At 44.7% G+C, this 27251-nt stretch overlaps 4 protein-coding genes across 8 annotated transcripts; 2 read left to right on the forward strand and 2 right to left on the reverse strand.

The window, feature by feature from the left end:
- The first annotated feature begins 1461 nt into the window (after nucleotides 1–1461).
- On the forward strand, nucleotides 1462–4677 carry LOC119326431 (putative pentatricopeptide repeat-containing protein At3g23330). 5 transcript variants are annotated; one of them, XM_037600092.1, is made up of 3 exons: nucleotides 1462–3465; nucleotides 4038–4144; nucleotides 4298–4677. In XM_037600092.1, the coding sequence occupies exon 1, from the start codon at nucleotides 1628–1630 to the stop codon at nucleotides 3116–3118; it is 1491 nt and encodes a 496-aa protein (XP_037455989.1). In that variant the 5' UTR covers nucleotides 1462–1627; the 3' UTR covers nucleotides 3119–3465; nucleotides 4038–4144; nucleotides 4298–4677. The 5 variants fall into 5 exon arrangements, with proteins under 5 accessions (XP_037455989.1, XP_037455994.1, XP_037455977.1 ...); XM_037600097.1 differs by having other exon boundaries at nucleotides 4038–4123; XM_037600080.1 differs by having other exon boundaries at nucleotides 4293–4676.
- Nucleotides 4678–4758: 81 nt separating this feature from the next.
- LOC119326421 (phenylalanine ammonia-lyase-like) lies at nucleotides 4759–7346 on the reverse strand. Its single transcript, XM_037600073.1, has one exon. The coding sequence runs from the start codon at nucleotides 7074–7076 to the stop codon at nucleotides 4950–4952; it is 2127 nt and encodes a 708-aa protein (XP_037455970.1). The 5' UTR covers nucleotides 7077–7346; the 3' UTR covers nucleotides 4759–4949.
- Nucleotides 7347–12866: 5520 nt separating this feature from the next.
- On the forward strand, nucleotides 12867–13683 carry LOC119350279 (protein LURP-one-related 5-like). The gene is made up of 2 exons (XM_037618191.1): nucleotides 12867–13148; nucleotides 13269–13683. Exons 1-2 carry the CDS (start codon nucleotides 12867–12869, stop codon nucleotides 13650–13652), a joined length of 666 nt encoding a protein of 221 aa, XP_037474088.1. The 3' UTR covers nucleotides 13653–13683.
- Nucleotides 13684–13804: 121 nt separating this feature from the next.
- On the reverse strand, nucleotides 13805–20520 carry LOC119326470 (gamma-tubulin complex component 4-like). Its single transcript, XM_037600109.1, has 16 exons — nucleotides 20252–20520; nucleotides 18826–19117; nucleotides 18457–18593; nucleotides 18162–18260; nucleotides 17418–17538; nucleotides 17047–17319; nucleotides 16819–16899; nucleotides 16655–16738; nucleotides 16443–16529; nucleotides 16207–16262; nucleotides 15921–16106; nucleotides 15512–15737; nucleotides 15215–15303; nucleotides 14567–14720; nucleotides 14292–14414; nucleotides 13805–14206 (listed from the first exon to the last, which is right to left on the reverse strand). The coding sequence occupies exons 1-16, from the start codon at nucleotides 20422–20424 to the stop codon at nucleotides 14141–14143; spliced, it is 2247 nt and encodes a 748-aa protein (XP_037456006.1). The 5' UTR covers nucleotides 20425–20520; the 3' UTR covers nucleotides 13805–14140.
- Between the last annotated feature and the right edge of the window lie 6731 nt (nucleotides 20521–27251).

The following is a 27251-nucleotide window of genomic DNA, read 5'->3' on the forward strand; positions in this document are numbered from 1 at the left end:
TCGTCAACCCAGATCCTATTCGGCGCCTTAAGCGCCGGATTTAGGCAAATCCCCTAACCGGCGCACATCCCCCTCTTCGCCTTGGGCCAGCCCACTTCAAATTTTTTTTCTCAATTCTACAAAAGTTCAAAAAAGATGCGCACAACTTGTTTTGAACTCAAGATCTATAGGTAACATACAGAGAGAGGCAACCAACAGACTATGATAACACTAGTGCTTATTTTTAGGCATGGCTTCATTATTAGTTAAAAACGCAGTGGTTTCTCCCTTTTCCCCTTTTTTCCTTATTTGTTTTGGCCAGTTTTTCTTCTTCTTTTTTTCTCTTTCTCTTTCTTTTTCCTTTTCTTTTCTTTTTACAAATACGTTCATTTTTTTTTAAATCGTGACTATTCTTAAATTCACAAACTTTTTTTCAAATTCGTGATTTTTTTTCCTTTTTTGCTAAATGCGTGAACTTTTTTCTTCAAATTCATGATTATTTTATTTAAAATTGATGAACTTTTCTTCAAGATCTATGAATTTTTAAAATTTGATGTACTGTTTTTCAAGATCGATGAACTATTTTCAAATTCAATGAACTTTTTTCAGATTTGACGAACTTTTTTTAGATTCAATGAAAATTTTCCAAATCTGGTGATTTTTCTTCATATTTGATGAACTTTTTTTATACTTAATGAACTTTTTCTGAATTGATGAAGTTTGTTTCAAAGTCGATGAACCTTTTTCAAATTCGATGAACTTTTTCTAGATTGGATGACATTTTCACAGAACCGATGAACTTTTTTCAAATCCGATGAACATTTTTGAAAAAGATGGATGAACTATTTCCAAATTTGATGATTTTTTTTCAAATCAATGAACTTTTTTAAGACATCAATGAACTTTTTAAAAAAAATCGTAAGCTTTTTACGAAATTTGAAGAACTCTTTTTATTAAAAAAGTCAACTTTTCCAAATTGTTTTCAAATAATTCACAAATATAATAAATAGAGCGCGTACGTTGGTTCTTAAGACTTTCGCGGTCATTCTAATCGTGTGGCACTTACCATCTGCTGTGGTTAAGAAAACTGTTTTGGTGCTCGCCTTGCAAGGCGCGAGTTCGAGTCCTTTTAGCCGCACTTTTTTGTTGATTTTTTCGCGAGGCATTTTTCCTTCTACTGCGTGTGGTGGGCCGGCCCATGAGGTGCGGCGCGTGGGCGCCAGCTGACGAGACTTGCCTGCTCCCATCCGTGCTCCCGCGTACATGGCTTGATTTGATTGGAAGAAAATAAGACCCAGCCCCACTTCCTAAAAATCAGGAAGAGATGATTAGATTAGAAAAAAAAAGAAAAAGGATAGCCATAAGATGAAGTGGGAGCATGGGAAGGGAGCAAGTAAGCCGGATCCGGCGCCAGCTACTTGTTCGGGCGCTTAAGGCGCCGAACAGGAAGGAGCTCTCTAGTTGACCTCACTACCTAGTTTCTCGAAGTGGGCTGAGCCTCTTGTCTTGAGCTCAGGAGCAGACTTGAAAGGCCTAAAGTAATTCCCTAATTACCACTAAAAAAAAGTAATTCTCTAATTTAGCCCAGCAAAAAGGCTCCCCCACCGTTCCCGCGAGACAGCCTCGTACGTCGTGTGGCAGGCGTCTGATGTGGGAGTGGGACGCCACCTCCCTCGCCGGCGCCCTCAAATCCGCCGCCACTGGCCGTTCCACTCCCCATGTCAAACCCCTCCACGCTGTCCTCCTCAAGCTCGGCCTGTCGGCGTCCGCCATACTAGCTACCTCACTCGCGCACCTGGCACTCAGGTGCGGGCTCCCTGGTTACGCCCGCGCTCTGTTCGACGAAATGCCCAGACGGGACGTGGTCTCCTGGACGTCCCTCATTACCGGCCACGCTCACCAGGGTTTGCACGCAGATTCTCTCGCACTTCTGAGGCGCATGGTGGAATCTGGTGTTGCTCCCAACGGGTACACCCTGTCCGGTGGTTTGCTCGCGTGTGCCGGGGTTGGCCAGGCCGCCCTTGCTGCCGGGAAGGAAATCCATGCCAGGGTTGTGAAGATGAGTATGTATGGCCCGGTCGATTCAGTTGTGGATAACGGGGTTCTTGACATGTATGCGAGGTGCCGGAATGTTGAATATGCGAGGAGAGCGTTTGGGGTGATGGTGGCGAGGGACATTGTTGCGTGGAACTCGATGATGGCTGGGTATCTCGGGAGTGGTCAAGCTGAGGAGACTCTGGGCTTGTTTGCGTCAATGGTTTCTTGTGAGGTTGGTGCAGATGGCTTCTCGTATGCCATAATTGTGGATGCGTGTGGGGAGCTGGCGTTGTTAAAACAGGGGATGCAAGTGCATGCACGGGTTCTTGGTGCAGGATTTGATTCTGATGTTGTTGTAAGGAATTCCTTGCTGGATATGTATGCAAAGTGTGGATGTGTTGATTCAGCCGAGCTTGTCTTCAATGGGACACCTTCATTAGATGCTGTTTTGTGGACTACGATGATCTCAGCCTATGGCAAGTTTGGTCGTGCACAAGACGCGGTATGCTTGTTTGATAGGATGGCACGTTTGGGCATCAAAAGAGATGGAGTAGCATACCTTGCGGTGTTGTCAGCTTGTAGCCATGGTGGACTTGTTCGAGAAGGTTGGCACTACTTCAAGTTTCTGTTTGATGGCCAAAGCTCGGTTAAGCTGCAGCCTGAGCACTACGGTTGTATGGCAGATCTAATTTGCAGGAGAGGTCACCTAGAAGATGCTCTTGAATTCATTGAGAATATGCCATTTGAGTCGAGCATTGCTGCTTGGAGTGCGCTACTTAATTCCTGTCGAATCTATGGGGATGCTAAGTTAGGTCAGCTTGCAGCGTCCCGTTTACTCGAGCTTGATCCAGAGAACCACAGTAACTGGGTTGCTTTATCAAGTATACATGCATCGGAGGGCGATTGGCATGAGACATGGATGATCAGGGAGAACATGAACAGAGAGTGGGTGAAGAAAGAGCCTGGATGTAGTTGGGTCGAGTTGCATGATGGAATTCATGTATTTCTAATGGCTGATCAGTCTCACCCTGAATTGGTTAATGTACTGCAGACTCTTGATTCTTTGAAGGAAGATATATGGGTGATGCCTTCAAAACCATAGACGATTTTTGGTGATGCTCTTTGATCAGAGCTATTTTAAATCTTGTTGAACAGTGGACATTGTCCTAGTTGGTTGTTTCCCTTAGAACTAGTGCTACTAGTGACGTCAAATAGGCTGTGAGATGAAAATATGTCCTTGGAAATTTGAAATTGCAGCAAGAGGATAAGTAAGGTGATACGCTCTGGCGACTTGCTTATGTGTGTTTTGTAGATTATACTATATGCGACGGTTTTCAAGATGGTGCTTTCATTCGACCATGAAGAAGTTTTCTTGTATATTGAATTGTCGACACAGATGGATATATTGTTCGTTTAATAAAAATAGTAGGATTTCATCAATGCAAATAAGTAAGTGCTTCTTTGATTCAAAAGGTATTTTGGCGGATTCTACTTCGGATTATCCCCCTATAGCTCTTGTTTCATCTATAGACTTAGAGCACATAGATTATTATTTTTCGTATGGAGCACTTTTCATGCAATTTCAAAGAAAATTTTCTATTGAGCCCAACCTCATGGAAAAAGATTGTGTTTCTATGATGACTATGACAATGACCTAATCATTCAAGAAAGTTCATGTTTTTCTTGTGGTTCAACCAAACAACTTCTATTACACATTCATGTGTTTTAATTCCTATAGGGTTCGACATGCCATGACATTCAATTCCTATGTTTTTCCTATTCTTGTGTGTTTTTAAATCCTGCAAAACAAAGAAGCCCTAAATTTTGATTAAACCGAAAGTTAATCCTTTGTTACTGCAGTAGAAAAACTTGCATTGATGGCCTTATAGGATGTGAGATAATAATCCTTTATTTCATTGGTCTTATCTTTTTGTACTTATTTGTAAGTATCTGCTTAGTATGTTGTTCGACTGTATGGCTATGGCTGTATGACTGCAAGGGACTGATCTCTGTTTTTCCAGCTGCCTTTTGTTTTAAGGAAAATCTAGTCAAGAAGGAGGTGCTTGAACAAGATTGAAGTGAAGGTCCAGTTTCCAAGATGGGCCAGGTATTCTGCCAACTCTTAAGTGTAAGCCCTTCTGCTAAAAAATGTGTTCATGTTTCAATGCAAACACAGTTCTGTTTGTCTTTGTCATATGTTTTGATTGCTAGACATCAGGACACCAACGACACATATGAGATACATAGTGCTGATACATTGAAATTTCTTCCGTCAGGATAGTTGTTCTTCACTCCATGAGGGTCAGACTGTGCATCTGAGCCATCCTCATCTTTGAGTATATCGTGTTGACCTAAGGACCAAATTTCTACTAGAACCATAGCAGCCATGCTTGCAATGAGATATTTGAGGGCGGATGTTTGCTGAGACCAACCAATGTGATGCAAAGCATATAGTTCCTGTCGCCAGATGTTTGCAGTAAAATGATTTAGCATTTCCATACTTCAGAATGATTTCTACTTTGATGTATCTTACAACTCATCATAGTATCTTGGTGTGTACTTTATGGTATACATTTTGAATACTCTATTATAATCATAATATGGATCAGAGGGAGTAATATAAATAGTTGATGCCAGGAGGAACCTGGTGTTGTTTCTCTTTATATTGCAATGCAATGTGGTAACTATTATAGATAAATTTGTACTTGTCAATACAGCAGTAGACCGCCTTCTATGGATTCATTTGAACAAATTGAACATTTGTCATGAAAATTTATACCCTTTCACTTACATCAGCATAAGCTTACGCTCTAGCTCCAGAAGAACGTTGCATGCATCAACGCTTCAGAAGTGGAAACATAAAATAAAATCAAACAACAGTATTATCAGTTTTCAGAAATTCTGAAGCACGGCATCTTCTCTTCATCTCTTGATTAGCAGATAGGCAGAGGCTCGCCATCCCACTCCTTCAGGCACTCCAGCAGAGCGTCGATGTGCTTTCCCTGGTTCATGGCAATGAACACTTTGTCCACCTCCTCCCCGGGTGACCGTGTGTTCTCTCCGGTCAAGTACACTGTCCCTAACTCCTTGCGCACGAACCGGTACAGAGGGTATGACCGGCAGTCAGCGATACAGTTCGGTTCTGCGGCGGTGCCATTCTCCACTGCACCTCTAGCAGCCTCGACCTCCTGAGGCAGTGCCGCGCAGAGCTCCTGCTCAAATGTAGCAACCTTGGCAAACACCGAGGTTTCCGCGTTGCGCTCAGCCTCGCCGTTGGCCAAGGCATGCTCCACCAGCACCGCGCGCATCTTCTTCATGAGAGGGTAGTTGGCGCTGCAAGGGTCGTCTGCGTATGCAAACACCGCCTCGCGGTCGATTGTCTGGAGCAAGTCCTTCTCACAAAAACGAGCGTTGTGGAGGCCACCCATGTCATTTGTGATCAAGGTCTTCCTAGCCACTCTGGTGACACAATTCTTGACGGCGTTCTTGACATTCTCTTCAAGGTGGCGCAGGTCGATGGCTTGGCACAGTGCAACCAGAAATGTAGAGGACATGAGCTTGAGAATGTCAATGGCCTCGGCAGTCTTCCGAGACGAGATTAATCCGAGGGAGTTAACGTCTTGGTTGTGCTGCTCCGCGCTCTGGACATGGTTGGTCACAGGGTTGCCCAAGAATTGAAGCTCCGAGCAGTATGACGCCATGGCGATCTCGGCACCCTTGAAGCCATAGTCCAGGCTTGGGTTGCGGCCACCAGAGAGGTTGGAGGGCAAGCCATTGTTGTAGAAGTCGTTCACTAGCTCCGAGAACTGGGCAAACATGAGCTTGCCGATCGCAGCGATGGCAAGCCTCGTGTTGTCCATCGACACACCAATGGGCGTGCCCTGGAAGTTGCCGCCATGGATTGCCTTTCCACGAGATACGTCAATGAGTGGGTTGTCATTGACGGAGTTGATCTCGCGCTCGATCGACTTTGTCGCTGCACGAATGACCTCAATTTGTGGGCCGAGCCATTGCGGTGACGTGCGGAGAGCATATCTATCTTGCTTTGGCTTCATCAAAGGGTCGAGTTCACCAAGTTTCTTGGCAAGCATCATGTAGGAGCTGCCCTCCAGGATGTGCTCCATGATAGCCGCGGCCTCGATCTGTCCAGGGTGGTGCTTTAACTTGTGAGTCAGGTGGTCGGTGTACTCTGGCTTGCCATTCATCACTTCGCAGAACACGGCCGACAAAACTTCAGCAAGGACACCAAGGATGTTCGCTTCAAAGAGAACAATCGACGCTAGCCCAGAGCCCACGGCCGTGCCATTAACCATAGCAAGGCCTTCCTTGGGCTGCAGCTCGAAGAAACCTTGCTGGATGCCGGCAATCTTAAATGCCTCGGCGGCATTAACTTTGGTGCCATCGGGAGCCACAGCCATGGCATTGGGGCGGCCGGTGACAAGTCCGGCGATGTAGGAGAGCGGGACGAGATCGCCGGAAGCGGTGATGGTGCCCCGGAGCGGCAGGCACGGCGTCACGTTGGCGTTGAGCAGCGTGGCGATCGTCTCGAGGATCTCGAAGCGGATGCCAGAGTAGCCCTGGAGCAGGGTGTTGACGCGGACGAGCATCGCGGCGCGCGTGGTGGCCGCGGGCAGCACGTGGCCGTCGCTGCCGGTGCCGAACGCCCCGGCGTTAAGGAAGCGGATGAGCTCCCTCTGCAGGGCGCCGCCCTCCTTGGTCCTCCGATGGGAGGTGGCGCCGAAGCCGGTGGTGACGCCGTAGCTGTCGGTGCCGTTGGCCATGCTGGCCATGACCCAGTCGCTGCTCTCCTTGACGCGGCCGCGCGCTGACTCGTCGAGCTCCACCCTGGCCCCTCCGGCCGCTGCCACGGCCGCGACCTGGGCGATGGTCAAGCTCGCGCCCTCCATGACCACCACCGGCCTGCGGTACTCCTCCACCATCCGCTTCACCGCGTCCAGATGGCTCCCCGACAGCTCCGCAGCCGCTTTCCCCCAGTTGAGCGGGTCAGCAGCGCCCCCCGGCTTGGCCACGCACAGACCGTCGTTGCCGTTGGCCGCCATTGTCTTGGTCGAGGCTGTGTCTTGGAGTCTCGATGGAGCAGCTCGGGTGGAGACTGGTGGTGTTTACTGTATCAGCTGGAGCAGCCTTGAGACAGAAGAGCTCGTCGGAGTAGGAGAGGTGGGGGATGCTCTTCTTGGATGGAAATGGAGGAGAGGGAAGGGATTAAATAGGTAGCGCAGGCAGGGTGGGTGGCGAACTGGCGATGGAGATTTGGTGTGGGCTGTGACCGGGATGGTTGTGTTGACCGCCGGACTTGGCCTGGTGAGCATGAAGGTGGGTTGGTGGCCTCGTGCGTGCGGACTAGGAAGAAGACGACGAAGAAAGGCAGCTGCTGCGACACTGGGATACTAGTATACTATGCTGTGCCACGCGAGGGGAACGCACGAGTCTGACGCTGCACGCGGTTGCTAGCCGATGGCGATGGTCTCCGGCTGATCAAGTCTGTTATGGAGACGAGCTGCAGCGGCCAGCCTACAAACCAGCTAGTCAGCAGCTAACTTGTCCATTATCGTCCCTGTGATTTCTAGATTTAAGTTTACACCACATTACCTATCTAAATAATAAATAATTTCTGCATATTTTCGGTGAGGACTTTTCCTAACGCTGTCTATTTTGGAATACTCGTAGTAGTAGTAGTACTTTAGAGACAGGTGTTAATGAAACGTACTGCGAAGGAAACTCGTTCATTCTTGACGAAAGGAAATGAGGACGTTCACCTACATATAACTTGATTATTAGTAATGCAAGAGAGTGGGGGGAATTTTACTACGGCTACTGCCCGGTTGGAGCATATCACCAAGGAGGCTTATATCCAATCATGGATGATGGTGTAGTCTTCGGATATGACCTCCTTGATCCTATGATTGTTTTATGTTTACCTTTTCTATCAAACAATGTTGTCGTTTTTTACTTTTCTTGAACGCGATGGCCGCGCGCATGATGCTACCCAGATGCTAATGCGGTGGTATCAGTCTGATGTAATGATCGAATGAAATTCTGTTTATCGAAAAATTTACAATACACATAGTTGCTCAAAAACAAAAACGAAATTACAGTACATATGTGTACTTATATGGGCCGAGGCCCGTACATGGGCGAGCCAAGACTGTCGCCCCTTTCACCCGGCCTGTCCTTCACTAGAGTGAACGAAGCATACATATAAAGATAGATAACATAAGTCATAAGTAAGAAAAAATATTGTCCTTCAGTTCTCAAGCAAAATTCGTATATCTAGGCCAGATACGTCGCATGCATCATGCAGTACACGTACGTTGCTCCGGCAATCGAACTCCTTAATGAAACCATGCTCGAGCAAGCTGCGGTGGTGGCGCCCGCCAAATCATCTGCAAATTCATCTGTCAGCCACTGCGTGAGGTATATATGTATCTATCTATCAACCATGCGCAGGCGCAGGCGGAATGTGCGTACCCGCCCCATAGGCCTTTCATGAAGTCGAAAGACCAGCTGCCGCCGCCGCCGCCCCTCCTTTGCTGCGGCCGGTAGCCGTCCATCAAGTCCATCCGGACATGCGCCGTCGCGGTCACGGCCAGCAGCAGGACAACCGCCGCGACCATGGCGATGTGCAAGCTCGTCCTCATCGTCGTCGCCGGCGTACGTGCGTGCCGTTCTCCTCCCCTGGCTCTGGCCCTCTCCGTCCTTATCCTGTACTGGCTATATAATGTATGAGCCTCCGGATGCCACGCATGGAGGCGCGGTGGGGCGCTACGTGCGCGCGAACGCTTGCCTATATTTGCTTTTACCAACGCGGCTCGCGATGCATTCAAATGCATGACTCTGCCCAAATCAGGACGCCCTGGGGCAATAGAGACACATTCAAACTTATGACCAAAGATGACCCCATTTTGTGCTGAACTTGAGAGTGCACCACTTGTTTTTTGAATGTACTAGTGCAGATCGGTCCTATTAAGCCCCCTATCGCAAACCTTTTGTCTGTTAAACGGTGTGCGACCAAGACATCACGCACGATATAAAACTTGAACCGTGTGCAAATAAAATAATCATGTGCGATCCCTGACCCATCGCGCACGATTAGGTTAGCTAAACTTTGTGTGATACCTTACACATGGTTTCCATGGGCAAAGCATGCGCTGATGAGGCACGTCACACATTTCGGCTCAGACAATTGATTCCTCTCTTCTAGAAAGATGTTGGCCCCCAAATGCATAGGTTTATTACAAGCATCAATTCCCCATAAATTGATGACCTTAAAGTTTATCGAACCAGTAAGAGTACTTGAATTGCACCTAGTGATAAGTATTTGCACACAACTATGGTACAATATAGTACCAACCTTTTCCACTTTTTGTTACTATGATAGGTTACTTGCAATATTGAACTCATCTAACATACATGACTCCCTCTTGGAGATCATTCATCTAAACATAGGCAGTGCTCAACTAGTAGATCGGAGAGCATATATGTCTATGAATTATGAAACGAAGAACTCATATTAATCTACGAATAAAACATGTATAGATCTAATCATCAGTGAAAATTCATCATACCCTAACAAACACACCACAAATTATATCAGATGAATCACAATTACATAGAGAAGCTCATATGATCATTTTATTGATGAACAAGGGAGATTGCCATCTAACTACTATTATGAATTCATAGTCCAAGGAGGACTACTCACACATAGGCATGATAGCAACAAGGATGATAAAGATGGCCCGGAGTTGGATTCCTCCTCCGGCAGAGTGCCGGAATAGGCGTCCATATTGGATCTTCCTAGAAACAGAGATGTCATAGTGGTGAAAAAAAATCCTCGATAAATAAAATTGGAGTTTTTGAAAATATATAAAGGCACAGAAGAAAGAGACGGTAAAAAGGCGGTGCAAGGCCACCATTCAACCTCAACACGCATCATGGTCGTGTCTTAGGGGTGCGTGCTTCCTAGGGGCGCTTTGGTGGCTAAGGCTCGTGCTTCCTGTGGGGGCCCCTTCGGTGGGCCCAGGTGGCTCTAGCTCAGGCATTGCTTGAAACTCGCGGAGTTTTTTCTCCCTGAATCTTTTTGTCCCTGAATTGTTTTCTTGAAAAAGTTCAAAAGTAGCTTTCTTGGAAAAGTTCAAAAGTAGCAGAAAACAAGAATTGGCACATGGAAAAATTAATACGTTAGTCCAAAAAAAATGACAAAATCATGGTGCCAAAACTGTGTAATTATGACTTTGGGTGAAACATGTTCACGCATAACTTGCAATTTAAGACATATTTCATTGTCAAGTAGTGAAAATGTAGCTTAAAGCTCTAGGCAGAACAGCTCACGCTCGCTCGGCTCACCTGACCCGGCTCAGACATGGGCCGGGGCGAAGGGCGCGGGCATGCGACATGCGCGTGAATGGTCCGTCGAAATCCGGTCATGGCCTTGGAGGAGTGCAGCTTCCTTTTGGCATTTTATTATTTTTATTTCTTGACAGATAAGTTGATTGTTCTCTTGTCCGGTAGTTTAGGACTTGGAAATCAAGTCGGTTTGAGATCATGATCGCTATGCAATACCGCGTGGGTTCTTCTATATACATGACTTACCTGTCGCGGCCAAATATACACCGGAATAAGCTAGGGTTTTTCTCCGCTCTACTGCATACCAACGCCGACATGCACCAACGAGTGGGGGAGCAGGTCTCCGAAACTTCTCGTCCTTGTGATCCTACAACGAGAGAAGGTGAATTCGGTTTTTGGGGAGTGCTTTGCGCGGCTGCTCGCGTTCTTCACCATAGGTCGTCTTCAATCCAAGTCAGGCGAAGCCAAGTACTGGCGTCTGCAACGTCGTTTACTTCGACCGGTCTTCACCAACGTCGTCGTCTATAACATAGCTTCTGCAACAACCATGGCTACCAACGAACAATACGTGCATCGTGATCTGGTCATGTCTATAATTATGGTTGATGTTGTATGTGTGATGTTGTTGTTTTGTTCATCTAGTATGCTAGAGCTATGCATGCTAATTATTGTTCTAGTCCTGAATTATTTGCATAAACTAATTACGAATTTGCCTGATATTCCAACAGTCCTCCTGATATATCTTGTATACCTATGTCTATGAACATTGAATAAGTTTCTTTTTCTCCCCATAAGAAAATAACCTTGACGCAACGTCTAATCGGACGGTCATGGGTGTGAATGAGACACAGCTCAATTTCAGCTAGTTAGGTTATAGCAAAAGCATTCGATATAAATGGAGATTGAGTTGAATATTCTTTTTTGCGAAAGATTGTGATGAATGTTGACATGCACAAATATATACATATGACATTTTTCTCATTTATTCATTCATATGTAGTGACTTTTTTGTTTAAATACACTTGCATGCATGGATAGCTCTCCCTCTAGATTACATATATAACATGTTTCAACGTGTTAATCATTCTTATGTCATCAGATTTCTAGAAATCATCACAATTTGATTGTGTCATAAGTGAACACGGTATCTTCTTTGTAAAAATAGTTGAAGAACCGAATTGTTAACAAAATATGTAGTCTTTTTATCCATATATAGTTTAGTTCATTTAACTAAAGTTCAGTCGCTATCAGAAATATAGAATAGCTAATGGTTTTTGGAAAAAAATCAGAATAATTAGTTGTGGTTCACTGATTGATTGCTTTAACTAACTTAAGCTTTCCTGAATTAGCTGTATCAAACAGACCGTTCCCCAACTGAATTATTATTCCGATCCTGGGATATCTTCTAATATCGTAGCCATAAACTATTTGCACACGTGAATCACTACCCAAATGTCAACTCTAAGGAGAATATTACATATTTACACCAAAAATTGGCAAAGAAATACATCCACGGGACCACCGCCCTGCACAAGGATACATTTGCAGACTTCAACAATCAAGTTTGTTTACGTATCCATGGCCAATCTAACAGTATCATCTGTATCTGGCCATTTCAAACAATTAATTTTTTGTCAATTGTCAAAGCTAGAGAAATCTGATGGCCCAACCTTTTCTTTTCTGAGTAGATATTGCGCTATTTTATTTGGTTGAAAATTTCCATGTTGATCTAATGTTCCAATTGAATTGGAGTTGCGCAATCACACGAGTTGCATCTGATATATTGCAGGAGTAAAAAAAAATTTTAGAATTATATTGCAGGAGTATTTGAAAGATAAGATAGCACGAAAATATCACAAACTTTAGAGAAAGTTCTAACTATGTGTTAGCTGTGAATCAACCTGTAGTTAGATGGTTAGGTGGACAGTGGTTTCCCTAACCTGCCAGGATTCAAATTTTGGTGCTCGCATTTATTAGTAGATTTATTTAGGATTTCCGGCGACACACATTCAGTGGGAAGAGACGCCTCATCAACTACGAGGCGCTTTTGGTGACTTCGTCAATCTTAAGATAATATGCCGACTCAATCTCTCGGGGGTGCTCATAGGGGTAGAGCATGCGTATGTGTTCATAGGGATGAGTATATGCATATATAGTGTCTCAAAAAAAAACTATGTGTTAGCTAGCTGGCTGGTCTAGCTAGGTCAACTATGGGATCCCCATAAATTAACTCCGACGTGCAAAATTATGTCCCAAAGAATCAGCAGTATCCATTAATTTTCCAAATAAAAATGCAAAAAATTGCAATCAGTGATCTCAAAAATAATTTTATGCATAAATAAATCTGATAATAAAAATCGAGCAATCCAGAGTCAAAACAGTGTCGCATCCATGCAGACGCAACGGAGTCCAGATAGGCTTATAAAGAAGAGCAGCACGCGCAGGCGCGCACGTCGTCGGAGCTAGCTTGGCAACGACCGACCATGGTGATGGCGGAGCCGGAGGAGACCCCGGGATCCCAAAGGCCGTCGGCGGACCGTGGATCCGTCGCCGGGGAGCCGTCCCCGCCCGCAGCGGCGACGCCTCGGCGGCTGACGGTGTGGTGCAAGTCGCTGGTGTTCCGCGGCGACGGGTACGCGGTGTTCGACGACGCGGACGGGCGGATGGTGTTCCGCGTGGACAACTACGGCGTCGGCCCGGGAAGCATGGCGCTCATGGACCACGCCGGCCGCGTCCTCCTCACCCTCCGCCGCCGCCAACGCAAGGTGATCGCTGGTCGACCGAGTAGATCTACTATCTACTTTTTTTGGCTATTATACATTACACGCTCTGATTAGTTTGCTTCGTGCATGACATGAACCCGTTCGACAATTGGCCGCATGCAGATGCTGAGCTTGATGCCGGAGACATGGGAGGTGTACAATGGCGACGTCGACGACGACTCGGACGCGAACGACGGCCACGATGAGCCGCACCTCATGATGAGAGCCACCAAGGACCTGGGCAGGTCCAGCTGCACCGCCTCCATGCTTGCCGTGGACAAGCCAGAACTCTACCGCCTGAGCTGGTCCCGGCGGGAGGAGTGGTCGAGGATCCACCGGCGCAGCTCGACCGGCAACGAGACACTCATCGCCGAGGTGCGACGGAAACGAGGGGGGCCAGAGAAGGCGACATTGCTGGGCAAGGACGTGCTGTCGCTGGTGGTGCAGCCAGGGATGGACCTTGCCATCACCATGGCCATGCTCATGATCTCCAACTCGTACCGATGACCCCGCCCCCCGTCCGAATCACCAGGCCAACATATGTTCATGCATATAGAAGCTTCTAGAACATTTCGGAGGTTGTAGAAGAAGAAGCACGTCAGTATACCCATTGTAAATCCCCATATTCGTTGGCATTCATTTCAATGTTGCATTCATCCTTCCAGAACAGTTGCAATGTAAACCTTGCAGTGTTGCTGAAGTACTGAACGGGTTTGCTACCATTTCATCCAAGGCCACACACCATGTTCCCAATAGAGATACCAATAACATGGGAAAGGTAGGCAAGCAACGCAAAGACGTGCACATCACAACACTAGTCAAACAGACATCACCAAGTGTTTACTTCCCAGGGCAAAACTACTCACATGCTACAGCTAATTTACAGATCCTACAGATTCTTCCTCCCCTTCTTGTGTGACAGGTTTGCGCCATTGTCAGTACGTAGCAGCATTGTCGTGCAAATCACGGCGAGAACAGCCGCTGTGGCGATAGGCTTACAGCTGGGTACTCGCTGTGCCTGGCCGCAGCCTGCCTGAATTCATCACACCCCTCGCAGTTGTCTAGCATAGGGAGAAAAATGTATTAAGTACAAGGGCAATACAATGTCTATAGATAATTAACTAATCCCTAATTGGAAGAGCTTACCTCAAAGAAAGAGTTGAAGTTTAGTCTCATCAGAAACTGCCTCAGGAAAGGTGCTCTCTGACTTCCAGCAAGTCGACTACTCCTTAGGATGGTGTACAGCGAATTTGATTTCTTGTTGAACTCCTGAATATCGCCAAATGTATGTAAGTTTATGCTACATATACTAGGAAACTAAGCAAAAAGCTGGCTAGCTAAGACATCCATGAGTGATGTGCCAAGCGCTGGCACGTCACTATTTGTTCACAGAAGGCCGATAGTGTTGGGTGGGACAATACCTCAGTTATGTGATCAATCTCAAACATGTTTGAGCCTGTTTCGTATTGCTCGATACTCCAGCAGAACTGCAAGCAGAGCTTCATTATACTGTCCAGTATTCTAGACACTGATCCTATATCCAAGAAGGACTGTGATATCAATGCCGACAAATAGCTGCAATGCAAGAGGTTATAGTCAGCCAAGATACCATAACAGATTAAATCTGTTGCGACCGTGGAAATTCAAAGGTAACACTAGTTGTGGTGGTATTTCCATGTAACTAGGCAAGGAAATCACTATAGTATAATTAAGTGGCCAGGGTCGACTACACAAAAGTACAGGGGAAATTATTGCAACCTGTAGAAAGGGCTATGCAAAACCAAAACATTCATCTATACAAGCTTCAGATAATAGAAAGCACCAATATGCAATGAAACCAACACCATTGGTGGTGAAGCAAAAGAACAAGTTGGTATGAACACAGATCCATAATGTTCCCTTATCTTCTAGGATCGGACCATATGAAAATATTCTACTCAAAAGAAGATGAACATGGCGTAGCATGGATTCGCTAAACAGTACACTATCAAATAAAAAGCTTAACCTTCCTATTGGTAAAAACAAATAAAAAAAAGTTAGACAGCATAAAGTGAAAAACGGTTGCTTACTCTTGATGAAAGGTCACTAGTTCTGTAAAATCATGTGAGTCTTGAACGTGAGTTTGTAAGACATTCCACTGTGACTCAATTACATCAACCTGCAAAAGGAAGTAAATAAGAAAGGAAAAGTGAAAATTATCAAACTAAACAAAAGAAATTAAAGTCTAGAATAAATTTGAGACCAGCACATTCCTAGCAGCTATCTGGTCAAATGCCGTCATGTTGTAGCTTCTCGTTATTAAGCAAATGTCATGCGCATCCTCCGAATTATTACCAAAGGTAAATGGTAGTTTATCTGGTTATTACCTGGATGTAGAACTGTAGGTTTCTGATCAAGAAAGCCATATGCTCCCTTACTCGCCAAAAAGGCTTCGTGCGTAACCGACGCAGTTGTGTTGCAGAGGAATTCTTCCGATCCTTGCAATAATCAGAAAAATCAACATGATCTTGATGCATTACAGCTGTCCAGGATTTCTCCAATTCCATTTGTGTCCTCTTCAACCGAATGAGATACTGAAAAACTTTGCGATACCTGGATACAGTTTGTGTATCTTAAAAATGGGAATGTAAAAAGCTCAAAAGACTTCCCCTGACTTCCCAGTTGAGTTTAGCAAGTCTTGATGTAACTTTTCAGGATATTAATCACACTCAAAGATCTATGAAATTCAAAATATAATAATTTTGTTGAGAGTAACATATGAAGAACAACACTTACTTAGAAAGAACGTCAGGAGTAAAGAAGAGTTGTAGTGGCCAATCGACGGAATATTCCAGAGCAATACTATGCCAACCATCAAGTGCCAACTCTGAGCTAGCCTTTCCATGCAAGGAAATATCTGATGTGTTGGACTTCTGAAGATCTTTCTGTGATGTACTAGATTTCATACCAAACAGTGGCATCCTACGAAAGACAAACAAAATCAGCTGTCAATGTACGGCACTGAAATTCAAAAAGCATGGCTTGACATCAATTACTCTATGTGCCAAACAGAAATGCTAACCTTAGAGATACCCTGGTGAAGTATTTGTCTTCATCACCTATAGTTTTCAGCGCAGCCTGCAGAATTAAGAACAGGAAATAAATCAAACCTATTTGCTAACATGAGGTAACGCAGCAGAAAACAGAACTCAGCAGGATTCTGTTAAGTTGGTGACAATTAAACCACATAATAAACTGAAATAATAAAATTGTATATCTGTAGGTCTTTGGCAAGAAAAAAGGGGTTGTGTCACTTACCAACTGAAATGGGACAATGAGATCTGCTTCAGCTGTAGATTGACGAGGTGGTAGGCGCATTAATTGACGGCTTTCCTCAAGAAAACACTGGTTCAAAATCGTGATTTTGAGTTTCCGAAAACAACCAAGGAAGGCACTATGGCACAATTTGCACTGTACTAGCGCAACCACGGAGATACATACACGCAAAAGGAATACGGTAGATATATTACCTGGAAAAAATCACCTTTCGCCAAAAGAAAATAATCTTTAAGTGCCTTCAAGTGGCCATTGAGATCAGCGCGTACAACCACTAACTTTTACCAAAGAAAACAATCGGTGATGCTCATGTGCAATAAAACATTGATAGAATATAATGCTTTAAGCCATCTAGTACCTGCCAAAGATGATTAGCTGCAATTGTACGTATTGAGCTAACAGCAGACTCAAACAACCTTTTATGAAACTCGGAAGCATGCTGCAGAAACAATATGGACTTATGTCAATAATGCTCCCATAAAGGATAAGGATAAATGAAAACTTTGACACACAAAACAGGGAAAGATGCATACAGCAATATAAGATGCTGATTTTAAATATTGCCAGCAGAAAGCTAACAACTAACCTTTAGCTGCTTAAGCATGGCATCAACTCTATCTGCTTCAGCCTGTGGCAATAATTCTTCTGCACTAATGTTAGAGAAGTTTGGCAGCTCTTTCAGAGCACCGGAGCCCCCCGTGAAACCTTGCATTCTATGAGATCCTTTCAATGTCTGACTTTGGTTAGTTGGTTCCAGCAATGTAGCACCAGGACTAGGATTTCTAAGAACCCTTATTGCTTTGCCAGCGAATAGAATTGATTCTGCAACTCGCATGTGGATATAATCCGGCAACATGTCCTGTCAAGTGAGAGAAAAACGGATATAATTAGCTAGGGGAACATTTATTGCCTGATTGCCTCATACACATGCATTTCAGAATAAGAGTATAAGCATACCAATGATACATGAAATCCTGAGTGCCAACTAGTAAGTGATGTGTCTTTAGCTAATTTCTGCGCAAATTTATCAGCAACATCAGACTGAGCCGGTTCATTCTCCTCATCCCTGTCAACCTGTCTGAAAAGAAAGGTAAGAAGTTTTATATTGCTCTGGTTCAGGGGCTCAATTAGCTTACTTTTCCCGCTTTTGATACTTTCTTGGTGCCCTTAGTTCAAGCTCCTCTGGGTTTTGACCAAAGGCCTGCCCTTGTAAATATTACAACATGTAACTTGTCTTCTCTCGTTTATTAATTTAAGACTGTAGGAAACTCTCCTACAGTCATTTCATGTTCAAAAAAAAACTAGTAGTTCTCATGCAAAAGGCAACTGATGCAATTCCTGCTATAGACTGTTGGACATAGAGATAATCAAAATCATTAGACAAAGCTCCAAGCAAGCAAATTCTTGTGCCCATCAGTTGACAATATTAGACTTTTTGTGAATCATAATTAGAATTATCACAGAATTTATGAAATAAAGTAAATATGCACAACAAAATATAGAGTTATTCATATTATAACCAAAACTTCAAAAGCACTCGGGATTTGTGCTCCTATAGTTGAAATTTCACGTGCCATTTAGCAGGCCAAAATGTCTAACTGGATATGCCGCTATAATATATCAGAAGCAGCAACTGGATAAGAGAATAGCAATGACAAAATTACAAGATAATTTAATGGAAGCTCTGTAAGTCATGCTGACCTTCTGATGAAAAATTCATGGTACTGATCTTGAAGAATACCATAAACCATCCAAGAAGTCAGCTGGTTAAACATGACCTGGTGTCCATGCCAAAGCAGCCTATTCTTATTTTTACCATCAATGAAAAGAAAATGAATAAGCAAACAACTGATCATAAGGGGCATAAGAAATATGCAGTGAAGTAGTGGCAATAAAAACAGAAGTACAATGTTTCCCATGCAAACACTAAAGGACTGGAAATGTCAGTTATATTTCTTCAAACGCCACATATATATAAGAATAATTGAGGCAATACCTCTGAATGCAGCTTTGCAATTCTGGAACCCCACAATGGCATCTTTTATGTAACAGGTTAAGAAGCTGTCCTCCCTTGATGTCTTTCTGCTCGATTTCCATAACAAGCTCATAAAGTGGAGGCAGAAGAACCTCAAACTACAGATTCACACAACAGTGAATAGGGTCAGTGTCAAAAACCAGACAAATCACATCAGATAACGCACGCCAAAGGAATATAATATTAATCTCTGTGCAAAAGCTAATAAAGACAGTAGAGTCAGTGCTTAACAAATATTGTAAATGCAATAGTTAAGTCCATGGTTGTGCAGAAATTAAAAAATGACACATGGACACAGAAACTGTAAGTGCAAGATGTCGAAGAACAGACCTTATTTAGCCCATGGGTTACTGTCGCCAGGATAGGCAATGGATCTGACAACAGGTTTTGCTCAACCTGCAGAACAGCTGACCTATAAACTGATAAAATCTCAGCAATACCATTGGCAATTGCCCTCCGGTATGCACTCCCTTTTCTCACTTTGCCCTTCAGAGTAATATCAGCATTAGGTGATGAAACCTCAACAGAAGACTGAATCCAACTCAGATCACGAGACTCGGTTGCAAAACGATTCAGTTCTCTGTAATAAAATCCCAGAGATATGAGCCTTTCAATAGCATTCCTGCACAAATAGGAAAAGCCATTTAGTATTTGGTGAACCATGATCTAATGACAAAACATACTGTCTTCTATCTATATCTTGCTTGCCAGGCCATGTCCTACAACATTGATGACGATTCTAAGAACTAAATGCACCAAAATGATTGCTAATACTTTGGCACTGAAAACTTCTATACATTGAGATTCTAATGTAATATTCCTCCCTATTAGGTACGATTTCTTGTATCCAGTATGAGTACTTCACAGTTAACACACAAAATGGACAGTTGGACACTTACATGTAGAGCAAAAGCACTGTATATGTATTAAATATGAATATTTTCAGGTACAATTGTTAAGCAGTATTTGTGGTGTATTTATCATGTAAAGTGGTCGGATCCTTCCCTGGACCCTGCGCAAGCGAGAGCTACATGCACCGGGCTGCCCTTTTTAAAAATGGTTAAGCAATAGTTTTTTGTGTATTTATCATGTAAAAGAGCAGATTGGGTAGACACGGAAAGCACTAAATGTGCAATGGATGAACCTGTAAATGTATGTGCTTGCTTCTGAGGTGCATTCATCTCTATCTGCTTAACTAGTTTAAATTATCTACCAAACCTAGTTATCTACAGAGGTTGACGAGAACTAAAGTGTGAAACATTTGAAGCTCTTAAGTCTAGACTTGGACTACTGAGGCTACATTTCTACGAAATATTTCATTTCAGAATTTGTTATTTAGTCCCTTAGTTGAGGCCATATTTCTCGTAAATTCATCATGTGTCAATGTCTTACTCCATCCCAATGTCCGCACAGCACGGTCAATCATGGCATTATGCAATTCTGTATCAACTGATACACTCGCGGACCGACTGGTAGGCATTATTACAAGCTAAATGATGAAAAAGAAGCAAATTGGTCCAATCCTCCATTCACCGATTGCGGTTAACTCTGATTTAGGCAGCCATAAAGCACTTAACGCGGCAGAAACTATGCTTACTCAAGCAATACGACCAGGGAAACAAGTCCCCTGACGCTTCATGTTTGCTTGCTTGTGCCGCATCGCATCGAATTCGACCACCTAACTACACCACAGATCACAGACACCACGACGTGGTTACAGATTCGCAGCAGAGGAGAGGTCTCGGATCTCCTGTACCTCTCTGACGGCTGGAGGAAGGTGAGGTCGGGCGCCAGGCGGAAGGCGGGGCCCACGTCGCCGTCTCCGGCGCCACCGGCTTCGGCCGGCTCGGGGCGGCGGCGGCCGGAGGAGTTGTCGAGCACGAAGTCGCCGGTGAAGCCGAGAAGGGCGAGGAGGAGCTCGTGCAGCATCCCGGCCTCCCCGGGGTTCTCCTAGGGTTTCGGGAGATCGCGAGGGGAGAGAATGGCAAGGAGAGCGACGCAGAGTGGAGTTGGGGAAGGGCGGGGACGGCGGAATTCAGGTGGATTTGTTTTTTTGTGTGGGTTTTGAAATTATTCTTATTGAGGAAAATTACTTGTATTTTTTGGAAAAAACTTCAAATCTATTCATCAAATGTCATGACAGTACAAAGAACATAAACAATAGAAATTACACCTTCATAGAGCACTTGCTGACGACTACAAGCATTGGAAGGAGCCGAAAGTTGGGCAAACCTTATTGTAGTAGACAGTCGGAAAGTCTTCATGGTAAGCCCCGAAGAACCGACACATAAAAACAGCAATCGTTGTTGTTGATGAGCGTAGATCAGAAGGATTCAACCAGTAGATGAACGGACGCGAATGAACGAAAACCGAATCAAGCAAAACCACTGAAAACAACTGAATCTCACAAGATCCACCGAAGACACACAGTCCGATAATGTTAAACGCTGTTGGGGAACGTTGCAGAAAATTAAAAATTTTCCTACGGTTTCATCAAGATCCATCTATGAGTTCATCTAAGCAACGAGTCATGGGAGAGAGATTGCATCTACATACCACTTGTAGATCGCGTGCGGAAGCATTCAAGAGAACGGTGATGATGGAGTCGTACTCGCCGTGATCCAAATCACCGATGACCAAGTACCGAATGGACAGCACCTCCGCGTTCAACACACATACGAAGCGCATGACGTCTTCTCCTTCTTGATCCAGCAAGGGGGAAGGAGGGGTTGATGATGATCCAGCAGCACAACGGCGTGGTGGTGGATGCAGCAGAACTCCGGCAGGGCTTCGCCAAGCTGTTGCGGGAGGAGGACGAGGTGTAGCAGGGGGAGGGAGGCGCCAAGACACAGGGTGCGGCTGCCCTCCCCCTTGCCCTACTTTATATAGGCCCCCGGGGGGAGCGCCGGCCCTGGGAGATGCAATCTCCCAAGGGAGGCGGCGGCCAAGGGGGATGGAGTGCCCCCCAAGGCAAGTGGTGCGCCCTCCCCCCCCCCCCACCTAGGGTTTCCAACCCTAGGCGCAGGGGGGCCAAGGGGGGCGCACGATCCCACTAGGGGCTGGTTCCCCTCCCACTTCAGCCCACGGGGCCCTCCGGGATAGGTGGCCCCACCCGGTGGACCCCCGGGACCCTTCCAGTAGTCCCCGGAACAATACCGGGTGACCCCGAAACTTTCCCGATGGCCGAAACAAGCACTTCCTATATATAATTCTTTACCTCCGGACCATTCCGGAACTCCTCGTGACGTCTGGGATCTTATCCGGGACTCCGAACAACATTCGGTTTGCTGCATACTCATATTCATACAACCCTAGCGTCACCGAACCTTAAGTGTGTAGACCCTACGGGTTCGGGAGATATGCAGACATGACCGAGACGGCTCTTCGGTCAATAACCAACAGCGGGATCTGGATACCCATGTTGGCTCCCACATACTCCTTGATGATCTCATCGGATGAACCACGATGTCGAGGATTCAAGCAACCCCGTATACTATTTCCTTTGTCAAACGGTATGTTACTTGCCCGAGATTTGATCGTCGGTATCCCAATACCTCGTTCAATCTTGTTACCGGCAAGTCACTTTACTCGTACCGTAATGCATGATCCCGTGACCAGACACTTGGTCACTTTGAGCTCATTATGATGATGCACTACCGAGTGGGCCCAGTGATACCTCTCCGTTATAAGGAGTGACAAATCCCAGTCTCAATCCGTGTCAACCCAACAGACACTTCCGGAGATACCTGTAGTGCACCTTTATAGTCACTCAGTTACGTTGTGACGTTTGATACACCCAAAGCACTCCTACGGTATCCGGGAGTTACACGATCTCATGGTCTAAGGAAGAGATACTTGACATTGGAAAAGCTCTAGCAAAACGAACTACACGATCTTGTGCTATGCTTAGGATTGGGTCTTGTCCATCACATCATTCTCCTAATGATGTGATCCCGTTGTCAACGACATCTAATGTCCATAGTCAGGAAACCATGACTATCTGTTGACCAACGAGCTAGTCAACTAGAGGCTTACTAGGGACGTATTGTGGTCTATGTATTCACACGTGTATTACAATTTCCAGATAATACAATTATAGCATGAATAAAAGACAATTATCATGAACAAGGAAATATAATAATAATCCTTTTATTATTGCCTCTAGGGCATATTTCCAACAGTCTCCCACTTGCACTAAAGTCAATAATCTAGTTACATTGTGATGAATCGAACACCCATAGAGTTCTGGTGTTGATCATGTTTTGCTCGCGGAAGAGGTTTAGTCAACGGATCTGCGACATTCAGATCCGTATGTAGTTTGCAAATATCTATGTCTCCATCTTGAACATTTTCACGGATGGAGTTGAAACGACGCTTGATGTGCCTGGTCTTCTTGTGAAACCTGGGCTCCTTGTCAAGGGCAATAGCTCCAGTGTTGTCACAGAAGAGTTTGATCGGCCCCGACGGATTGGGTATGACTCCTAGGTCGGTGATGAACTCCTTCACCCAAATCGCTTCATGCGCTGCCTCCGAGGCTGCCATGTACTCCGCTTCACATGTAGATCCCGCCATGACGCTCTGCTTGCAGCTGCACCAGCTTACTGCTCCACCATTCAACATATACATGTATCCGGTTTGTGACTTAGAGTCATCCAGATCTGTGTCGAAGCTAGCGTCGACGTAACCCTTTACGACGAGCTCTTCGTCACCTCCATAAACGAGAAACATGTCCTTTGTCCTTTTCAGGTACTTCAGGATATTCTTGACCGTTGTCTAGTGTTCCTTGTCGGGATTACTTTGGTACCTTCCTACCAAACTTATGGCAAGGTTTACATCAGGTCTGGTACACAGCATGGCATACATAATAGATCCTATGGCTGAGGTATAGGGGATGACGCTCATCTCTTCTTTATCTTTTGCCGTGGTCGGGCATTGAGCCGAGCTCAATCTCACACCTTGCAATACAGGCAAGAACCCTTTCTTGGACTGATTCATTTTGAACTTCTTCAAAATCTTATCAAGGTATGTGCTTTGTGAAAGACCTATGAGGCGTCTCGATCTATCCCTATAGATCTTGATGCCTAATATGTACGCAGCTTCTCCAAGGTCCTTCATTGAAAAACACTTATTCAAGTAGGCCTTAATGCTGTCCAAGAATTCTATATCATTTCCCATCAAAAGTATGTCATCTACATATAATATGAGAAATGCTACAGAGCTCCCACTCACTTTCTTGTAAACGCAGGCTTCTCCATAAGTCTGCATAAACCCAAACGCTTTGATCATCTCATCAAAGCGAATGTTCCAACTCCGAGATGCTTGCACCAGCCCATAAATAGATCGCTGGAGCTTGCATACTTTGTTAGCATTCTTAGGATCGACAAAACCTTCCGGCTGCATCATATACAGCTCTTCCTTAAGATAACCGTTAAGGAATGCCGTTTTGACGTCCATCTGCCATATCTCATAATCATAGTATGCGGCAATTGCTAACATGATTTGGACGGACTTAAGCTTCGCTACGGGAGAGAAAGTCTCATCGTAGTCAATCCCTTGAACTTGCCGATAACCTTTAGCGACAAGTCGAGCTTTATAGATGGTGACATTACCATCCGCGTCCGTCTTCTTCTTAAAGATCCATTTGTTTTCTATCGCTCGCCGATCATCGGGCAAGTCAGTCAAAGTCCATACTTTGTTTTCATACATGGATTCTATCTCGGATTGCATGGCTTCTAGCCATTTGTTGGAATCTGGGCCTGCCATCGCTTCTTCATAGTTCGAAGGTTCACCGTTGTCTAACAACATGATTTCCAGGACAGGGTTGCCATACCACTCTGGTGTGGAACGTGTCCTTGTGGACCTACAAAGTTCAGTAGCAATTTGATCCGAAGTACCTTGATCATCATCATTAATTTCCTCTCCAATCGGTGTAGGCACAACAGGAACATTTTTCTGGGCTGCACTACTTTCCGGTTCAAGAGGTAGTACTTCATCGAGTTCTACTTTCCTCCCACTTACTCCTTTCAAGAGAAACTCTTTTTCCAGAAAGGATCCGTTCTTGGCAACAAAGATCTTGCCCTCGGATCTTAAGTAGAAGGTATACCCAATGGTTTCCTTAGGGTATCCTATGAAGACGCATTTTTCCGACTTGGCTTCGAGCTTTTCAGGTTGAAGTTTCTTTACATAAGCATCGCATCCCCAAACTTTTAGAAACGACAGTTTAGGTTTCTTCCCAAACCATAATCATACGGTGTCGTCTCAACGGATTTAGACGGTGCTCTATTTAAAGTGAATGTAGCTGTCTCTAGAGCGTATCCCCAAAATGATAGCGGTAAATCGGTAAGAGACATCATAGATCGCACCATATCCAGTAGAGTGCGATTACGACGTTCAGACACACCGTTACGCTGAGGTGTTCTAGGCGGCGTGAGTTGTGAAACGATTCCACATTTTTTTAAGTGTGTACCAAATTCGTGACTTAAATATTCTCCTCCTTGATCTGATCGTAAGAATTTTATCTTTCGGTCACGTTGATTCTCTACTTCATTCTGAAATTCCTTGAACTTTTCAAAGGTCTCAGACTTGTGTTTCATAAAGTAGACATACCCATATCTACTCAAGTCATCAGTGAGAGTGAGAACATAACGATATCCTCCGCGAACCTCAACGCTCATTGGACCACACACATCAATATGTATGATTTCCAATAAGTTGGTTGCTCGCTCCATTGTTTCGGAGAACGGGGTCTTGGTCATTTTGCCCATGAGGCATGGTTCGCATGTGTCAAATGATTCATAATCGAGAGACTCTAAAAGTCCATCAGCATGGAGCTTCTTCATGCGCTTGACACCAATGTGACCAAGGCGGCAGTGCCACAAGTATGTGGGACTATCGTTATCAACTTTATATCTTTTGGTATTCACACTATGAATATGTGTAACATTACGTTCGAGATTCATTAAGAATAAACCATTGACCATCGGGGCATGACCATAAAACATATCTCTCATATAAATAGAACAACCATTATTCTCGGATTTAAATGAGTAGCCATCTCGCATCAAACGAGATCCAGATACAATGTTCATGCTCAAACTTGGCACTAAATAACAATTATTAAGGTTTAAAACTAATCCCGTGGGTAAATGTAGAGGCAGCGTGCCGACGGCGATCACATCGACCTTGGAACCATTCCCGACGCGCATCGTCACCTCGTCCTTCGCCAGTCTCCGCTTATTCCGCAGCTCCTGCTGTGAGTTACAAATATGAGCAACGGCACCGGTATCAAATACCCAGGAGTTACTACGAGTACTGGTAAGGTACACATCAATTACATGTATATCACATATACCTTTAGTGTTGTCGGCCTTCTTGTCCGCTAAGTATTTTGGGCAGTTCCGCTTCCAGTGACCCTTTCCTTTGCAATAAAAGCACTCAGTCTCAGGCTTGGGTCCATTCTTTGACTTCTTCCCGGCAACTGGCTTACCGGGCGCGGCAACATCTTTGCCGTCCTTCTTGAAGTTCTTCTTACCCTTGCCGTTCTTGAACTTAGTGGTCTTATTGACCATCAACACTTGATGTTATTTCTTGATTTCAACCTCTGCTGACTTCAGCATTGAAAATACTTCAGGAATGGTCTTCACCATCCCCTGCATATTGTAGTTCAGAACAAAGCTCTTGTAGCTCGGTGGGAGCGACTGAAGGATTCTGTCAATGACCGCCTTGTCCGGGAGGTTGATCTCCAGCTGGTACAGGCGGTTGTGCAACCCAGACATTTTGAGTATGTGCTCATTGACAGAACTGTTTTCCTCCATCTTACAACTATAGAACTTGTCGGAGACTTCATATCTCTCAACCCGGGCATGAGCTTGAAAAACCATTTTCAGCTCCTCGAACATCTCATATGCTCCGTGTCAATCAAAACGCTTTTGGAGCCCCGATTCTAAGCTGTAAAGCATGTCGCACTGAACGAGGGAGTAATCATCAGCACGTGATTGCTAAGTGTTCATAATGTCTTGGTTCTCTGGGATGGGTGCTTCACCTAGCGGTGCATCTAGGACATAATCTTTCTTGGCTGCTATGAGGATGATCCTCAGGTTCCGGACCCAGTCCGAATAGTTGTTGTCATCATCTTTCAGCTTGGTTTTCTCTAGGAATGCATTGAAGTTCATGTTGACATGAGCGTTGGCCATTTGATCTACAAGACATATTTTTGCAAAGGTTTTAGACTAAGTTCATGATAATTAAGTTCATCTAATCAAATTATTTAATGAACTCCCACTCAGATTAGACATCCCTCTAGTCATCTAAGTGTTACACGATCCGAGTCGACTAGGCCGTGTCCGATCATCACGTGAGATGGACTAGTCATCATCGGTGAACATCTCCATGTTGATCGTATCTTCCATACGACTCATGTTCGACCTTTCGATCTCTTGTGTTCCGAGGCCATGTCTGTACATGCTAGGCTCGTCAAGTTAACCCTAAGTGTTTCTGCATGTGTAAAACTGTCTTACACCCGTTGTATGTGAACGTAAGGATCTATCACACCCGATCATCACGTGGTGCTTCGAAACAACGAACTTTAGCAACGGCGCATAGTTAGGGGGAACACTTTCTTGAAATTATTGTAAGGGATCATCTTATTTACTACCGTCATTCTAAGTAAACAAGATGCATAAACATAATAAACATCACATGCAATTATATAAAGTAGTGACATGATATGGCCAATATCATATAGCTCCTTCGACCTC

The sequence above is a fragment of the Triticum dicoccoides genome, chromosome 1B, assembly GCF_002162155.2.
Source record: "Triticum dicoccoides isolate Atlit2015 ecotype Zavitan chromosome 1B, WEW_v2.0, whole genome shotgun sequence".
NCBI lineage: Eukaryota > Viridiplantae > Streptophyta > Magnoliopsida > Poales > Poaceae > Triticum > Triticum dicoccoides.